This window comes from Berghia stephanieae, chromosome 5, assembly GCF_034508935.2.
Source record: "Berghia stephanieae isolate SIO BIC M18660-M18661 chromosome 5, UCSD_Bste_1.3, whole genome shotgun sequence".
In the NCBI taxonomy this organism is placed as follows: Eukaryota; Metazoa; Mollusca; class Gastropoda; order Nudibranchia; family Aeolidiidae; genus Berghia; species Berghia stephanieae.
In genome coordinates, this window is record NC_088364.1 from 38,997,933 (window position 1) to 39,005,432 (window position 7,500).

A 7,500-nucleotide genomic window follows, 5' to 3' on the forward strand; every position below is an offset into this window, starting at 1 on the left:
ATGTTAGTGAATGGTTTTTATTGTCATTGTCGATGTGTTTTTATTTGTGGTAATAATAATAATAATAATAATAATAATAATACTAATGATAGTGATGATGGTGATGATAATGATTTTATAATTATAATTACAAGTTTTTGCAATTGTTACAAATGCTTCAAAAATGGGCGTGAGCATATTTTGCACTGCTGAAAAGAAATTTCAGGTTTTAATAATATATTTTTGTTAACAAATACTTTCAACAAAATACAGAAAGGCATGTTCTTTATTTTGATTATCACATTTTTGCTTAAAAAAGATCTGAACAAGTGTGTATGAAAGGTGCCAAACAAAGCAAGAAAGAAAAATACAAGAAAAAAAAAACATCCCAAAAAATCAATCACGAAAACAAACAGTCTACCTCGACTGAGGATTGAACTATAGAACTTCTGATACACACTTGTCCTCAATTTTGCTTGGAAAACAAATGATCACCACATCACTTTTTGGTAGAATCCATCTTTTCCAACATCTTAAGTATCATACATTTTCTTCGTCATATCCTGTATTCCTGTTGGAAAATGCATGGGAAAAAGAATCCATTTTTTTTTCTTTCAGCATTATCTCCAAGTTCGTTTTAATATTTTATGAATAGGGGGTACTTCATGTGGAAAAAATCAACACCATCATGTCCTATATCATTATTTGACATCGGTGTTCAATTGCATGAATTCCCTAGAAACTCCCAGTATTGTGACGTCAGCCGAGAAAGGCTGGCACCAAGTGTCAAAAGTGAAGTTTTTGGAGAAAATCCGAAAATGACCTGTATAGAGAGAAATAAACAAGTATGTTTTAGAATTTTTCTTCAGATACAAATGTGACATTGAAAAATATATGTAGGAAGCCTTTCCTTTAGACTTACCACCAGTTGCCCAGGTTTAGGCAGGAATTTTAACTTGGAGGTCTTGTTTTAAATTTGATGTAATTACTAACCTTTTTAATGAAATTTATTTTCAGATGCTCGGAAAGAAATTATGACCCAGCCAAATTTCATAATAGGGTTGCCAGCTACCCTTTTGATGATCATAACCCACCTCGGTTGGAACTGATAAAGCCGTTTTGTGAAGATTTGGATGCCTGGTTAGGAAAACATGGGAGCAATGTGGCTGCAATTCATTGTAAAGCTGGAAAGGTAATTATGATGGGGTCCCAATATTTTGCTTTTTACTGAGATATCACTCAGGCATTGTATCTTTGTATTGAGAAAGTTTTTCATTTCTCTGAATGAATAGCTTTTATAATGAAAATACAGAATTAGATTCATTTGCATATCTTAAGTTGCAAATCACCACAGACTGAATGTTAAGTTGTTCAAATATTCGTCCAACATGTCGGGTACCGTTGCTTTGTACATAGGGCCATATCTTTTTGTATGAGATCTTACTATCATTACACACCACTTCATAATTCTTCTGTCCTATTTTGAGCACTTTGAACCACCTCGTTTAACCTTTTTTGCACCACCGTTCCTTAGCTCCAGGGTAGATAGTGACACACTTTTCGGACAAGAGGAATGTGGACTCTTGTTCTTTTCTTTTTCAGATAGTGTGTTTCAATTTAAATGCACTGATCTTAATTTATAAGCACGGTCATCAGGAATCCAGTATACCCTGCTAAAAGCCGGACCGTGCTTATAAGTGGATTCTGAATTTTTGTGCTAAGTCAAATTTTTCCTCCCTCCTCCCTTCCCCGAATTTCCATAAATGTCATTGACTCAGCAACAATTTTATTTTAGATATTTTCCTTCCTTTTGGACTTTAAAAACATTTTTAAAGAAGGAAGAGGGGGATTAGACAAGTCCTTTTCCTGTAATATTTAATCTTGGTTATATTACATAACAATAACTTTGTGACTAGGTTCGCATTCTCCCTCCTCCCCTTTTCCTAATCCTACTCCTTCTCCCATCCTCCCTCTCCTCCTCCTCCTCCTTCTCTTCCTTCTTCTTCCTCTTCTTCTTCTTCTTCTTCTTCTTCTTCTTCTTCTTCTTCTTCTTCTTCTTCTTCTTCTTCTTCTTCTTCTTCTTCTTCTTCTTCTTCTTCTTCTTCTTCTTCTTCTCCTACTTCCTTTTTCTTCTTCCTTTTTCTTCTTCTTCTTGCTCTTATTCCTCATCTTCTTCTAGAACATTGTCCTTGTCCTCCGTAACACAAGCCATCTTTTTTTTTTACCCCCACCCCCTCCATACACACATATCAAGTCAACATCTTTTTATATTTTAGGGAAGAACAGGTGTCATGATATGTGCGTATATGCTGCACAGAAAAAGATTTAAAGATGCAGATGCTGCCTTAAAACATTATGGTCTTGCCAGAACAAGAGATGAAAAGGTAAGCAAATTATATAGCCAGACTTGTCTTGATTTTTTTCAAAGGCAATCTTCACATTTTATTATTTGTTATATCTCTTTTTCAAAGACATACAATTGGTTGGGGCTACTGACAGCATCTATTTTTTTGCCAATTTTGATAAGTTGTCCTTTTTATTGTGACACTCTATCACTTTCTACGGGTGAGATGAATTGGCTTTGATATCTTTACGATTGAGATTATTTTTTCTCTCTGTTAATCATATCCCTTAATTAGTATGTTTAATATTGGTAGAAGTCATCTAAATGTATCCCTCTTGGTTTGATATATCGTCCCAGGAGCTGAGAATTTGGATATCCCCAGATTTACGTCAAAAATAAAATGTCAGATAAATTTCTTAACACAATTCTCAATACTAGATTTGGTATTTAGATGCAATAGTAAATTAGAATTAAAATTATGGTAGTACTTCTATGGTTTCCAATCAGATATAAATTTAAGTATTGTCAGTGTTGAACTTCATGATTAAGTGTTGTTTTTTTTTTGTTTGTTTGTTTATTTTAACAAATATAGATGGAATTTTTTTGCTTTTTAAAGGTTTACCACCACAGTGGATCTTAGAAACATTCATAATATTTTTCTTCAAATGGGGAATTAAATAAAGAAAAAGAAAGTATGCTTGGAATGCGCTATTTAGATTGAACAGAATTGTGTCAGTTATATGGATGCTCAATTTTGATGGTGAATATAAATCATGAAATTTTAATTAGAATGGACATGTCTGTTGTGTTTGACATCATAAATGGTCAGGCATGCATTATTCAATACATAAATTCCAACAAATAATCACTGAAGACAGGTTGAGAATTGTTGATGGGGCACCACTTGAATACAACCAAAAATCAAAGTATACCATGACTTTGTATGTAATGTGAGCATATGTTACAGACACAGTGTCATTCTTTTTTTATAATCTTGTGAGCATAAATGGCAAAATTATTCCAGTCTAATACTAATTCTGAGAATAATGTTTCAATAGTGGGGGCATATGGGAGCTGATGATATTAAAATCATACGAGGAATGTATATGTATGAAAAACATGCAAATTGTTTAACAAAGTCACATTCTTTAAGTTAAAATCGAGCAACAAACAGTAGAAATCAAACAAACAACATGACTAAAGGACAAACAAAGGAAATGAAACTTAAAAGGATTGATACCTTAACTTATTCTGGCAAGTCTAATGGGATCAGTGTTAGATAGGTTTTTTTTTAATGTCCTTGGCAGATCACCCTGTCCTCACTGACATATCACTTTTTCCTCCTTTAACCAAGATAATCAGTTTCCTTTTATGGATACATATTTATGTTTCTGCCATTCTCTTTATTTCAGGGAGTGACTATACCTAGTCAGAGACGATATGTTGTTTATTATGGTCAACTGCTCAAGCCAGGCGTGGTTTATAGAGAAGTTAATCTGCTACTCAGGGGAATTAAGTTCTACACAATTCCAATGTTCAGTGGAAGCTCGTGCTGTAAGAAAGAAATTTGAATTTTTAATGTATCAAGCTGAAATAATAGAATATTTGATTAAGTTAAACTAATCTTTTAACATATTGCAATTTGATTTGTGAACTGGCAGCTAGGGATATCCATAGAAATATAAGGATTTGTTTGGTGGTAGCAATGAAGAAAAAGTTAATAGTAGATTTTTCAGGCATTTTATAAACCGGTATTAGCCTAGCATATGCATATATCATTTAAAAGCCATTAAAGCAAGTATTATGAAAATGATTATTATTTTGTTTTAGTATGTCATTTTGGATGTAAAGCTGAAATACAAAATACATAAAAATTCATGGGGAAAAAACCTGTTTTCATCTTACCTTGCACAGCAAATTAATTCATGATGGTGGAGGGTCTCATCAATTAGTTGGGTTAGAAATAATCCAATGATGAATTAGTATTCGAATTTCAATAAATTTCATTGATAAATGTTAAAAGATAACTTAATGTAACGGGGGAGGGGGGGGGGGGGGGGGGGGGGATAATTGAAAACAGAGATGCAAATGAAAATATACATAGCAATATACAGGTAGAACAACAATTCTGTGAACTAAAAATTTATGTTTATTCTTGTATGCCACTACATGTAGCACATTCATTTTTTTTTGTTATTTTACACTTTCACCGGCCACTACAAACTACAGTTTCGGTCAACTGGTTGGGGCTGTATGAAGTGAGTAGTTGGTGATAGGTATTTTAAGGCGGGTATGTGAACTGGGGCATTTCTTACTGACTCCAATCTCTGCAAAGCAACGATTTCCAACAACTGGTCACATAGGGCAGGTTTGAATTCTTTCAGTAGTATTTTTTTTTGGTTTGCCCTACCTTGCAAGAGTGATAAAGAAAAAAAGATCAGTTATTTCAATTTTTCTAAAAATGAAAAACAATCTTTTTCTACCTTTTAAATGATTTTCTCGCCTACATTTCATGATACCGGACCATTTAATCACCTCTGTCACTGCCATTCATAAAGTTGTTGTATGCATCAATACATTGCAGCTTTTCTACTACATCTCATCTTCTTTGCACAATCATTGTGCCTACCCCAAAAGATAATGCAACTGATTGTAAATGGCACTGAGGGGAAATAGAAACGCCACTATACTACTTCGCTTGATTTGTTCATGATTCATCAAGTCATTGTTTCACATAAAGCAATTAAGTTTGCAAGCCTAGATATTTAAGTTACCCAAGGTGTTGGAAAGTCTTAAGAAATTTTCCTTAAATGATTTGTGTATCAAAAAAGGAAAAATGATTTTGAAAATATTGTATTGAAACCATCATCATCATCTTCATGAGATGATGAATGACATTTATTATTTATGGTCTTTTGTCAAATCGTATCATTTTATAAGATTTTGTTCTGTTGATTTTTTTTTTCCATTTTTGTTTTAATCATGATGATCTGTCATTGATCCTACCCTATCCTATTTCTAAAAAAAGGGGGTTGCTGACAACATGGCTTTAGTCAAATTTTTGATATATTATCTTGTCTTTCAGCCTGTCAAGTTTGATCACACAATAAGTCATGGACCTGTATATCATTGGGTTATGATAAAAAAAAAAATCCCAATAAACATCGTAAAATATTTTTCATTTCAATGATAATAATGATAGGTTCCACATCCAAGATCTGTAAGTTAATGTACATTTAAGGCAACTGTTCTCAGTTCTGGTCTTTTTTTTTTTAAAGGCTGTATACTTTTTCTTCTTTTTTTTTTTTCTTTTGGTGATATTTTGTTTCTTTTTGCATAATTCATTACCTTTATTTTTTTCTGTCAATTCTTTTTTAGCTTATTATTTTTGTGGATTAGCAAATTACTTTCATGGATTGTTTGGTATTAGTCTGTTTTGTAAAAAATTCCATCTGTTAAATTATGTTAAGTGAGTTTTACACCCCACTCAAAATATTTCCATGGAGTTTTCTTTTAAAGTTTGCGGGTGGTTGGATGGGAGCATCACCCTTGAATCATATACCTATGATGTTCGCATGGGTGTACGATCTGATAGTGATGTCGTTTCTTCTTCTCTTTACTAGCCTATCCTGCTTCTTTGGTTTGTGATTGTATTTTTGACAGGGGATATTTTTTTTCTGTAAATCTTCTGCCTGTTTGTTCTTGGTTATTTATAATTTAGCTTATGATATCTTTAGGTTATGATTTTGATTTACATTTGTACTATTTTTGTTAGATTGCTTGTTTTTTTGTTTCAGCGGTCTCTCATATAACCTCAATTGTGTTGGAAGAGACCTAAAGCAACAAACAAACAAAAAAAAAACTTTTAAAGTTTAAAGATCGTCCTTTTAATTTATTTTATCCCTGTTTGTTTAAAGAATAAGATTCGTTATCACCTTAATAATCAGTTGTATAGTCTTCAAATCAGCTCGCCTACGTTTGAGGCTTACATTCACTTTAATTGAGATGGTATTATTACATGCACTGGGATGAAAACCTCATTCTTGTTTTATTTTCTCGCTCTCTCTCTCTCTCTCTCTCTCTCTCTCTCTCTCTCTCTCTCTCTCTCTCTCTCTCTCTCTCTCTCTCTCTCTCTCTCTCTCTCTCTCTCTCCCCCCCTCCCCCGCTATTGCTGTGTTGTCTAACCCCCTATATCTTTTTTCCCTTTCCACTTTGCTGTCTTTGTTCTGGATTGAGATAGCTTGGTTTCTTCCTGCCTGGTGGGAATTCTTAGCTGAGTGGAAATCAGTCAGATATTTTTTCCCCTATTTTTGAGAGATACTATTTTTTTTCCTTTCAAATCATCTCTCTGTTATGTAAGATTATAATTAATACTTTTGAATTTATTGTAATTTGTTAGCATTTGCCCCATAGTGGTGGGGGGGGGGGGGTACATACTGTGTCTTCTATCCCCTTATATCTGTTTTCCAACATGCTTTCTGTCTTTGTCTCGGAATGAGATTACTTGGTTTTGTCCTGGCCCTGGCCCGAGTCCTGGCTGGGAGGGAAACAGTCAAATGCATAGTTATTGTTTTGAGAGATGATATTTTTTTCCTTGTAAATCATCTCTCTGTAATGTATTATTGTTATTTTAATGTATAATGTAGGCATTTGAGTGTGTTCCTCTTTGTTGGATTTTGTGCTTGTGTCCGGATGAGACTTATAGGTGATCTCAAACTAAGTACATTGGTGGTATGCTCTTGGAATCTGCATCTGATCCTTATTTGTTCCCAGTTCCCCTATGTCTTACTTTTTCTTGGGTGCTTTAATTGTAATTCCAGAACTTTTTATGATCCCATTTTCTTCCTTTTTACTGGCGCTGATATAACCTAAAACCCTTAAAAACAAACATAACCTAAATGTGTTGCAAGTGCCGTAAAACAAAACAATTAGCATTTGCATTTCTGGATGGGACTGTAAGGTTGTCAAAATAGGCATTTGGTGGATAACTTGGGGAATTGTGTTCCCTATATGATTCAGGCCCCTTTGTCTTGCTTTTTCTTCGGTCTTTTAACTTCCGTTTTACAACTTTTTCTAGTCATCTTCCTTTTTACTGTTGCTGAAACGACCTTAAAGTTTTGCAAGCACTGGAAAACCCCTACAAAAACCAAATATCTCTCTCTCTCTCTCTCATCCAG

At 33.7% G+C, this 7,500-nt stretch overlaps 1 protein-coding gene across 1 annotated transcript in view; it reads left to right on the forward strand.

Annotated features, from left to right (window-relative positions):
• Nucleotides 1–7,500, forward strand: part of LOC144972888 (phosphatidylinositol 3,4,5-trisphosphate 3-phosphatase and dual-specificity protein phosphatase PTEN-like) — a 28,974-nt gene that overhangs the window by 12,799 nt on the left and 8,675 nt on the right. The window contains exons 5-7 of the mRNA XM_078914672.1: nt 997–1,171; nt 2,256–2,363; nt 3,736–3,877. Of these exons, the coding sequence (XP_078770798.1) occupies nt 997–1,171; nt 2,256–2,363; nt 3,736–3,877 (425 nt within the window). The remainder of the gene's footprint in view (nt 1–996; nt 1,172–2,255; nt 2,364–3,735; nt 3,878–7,500) is intronic.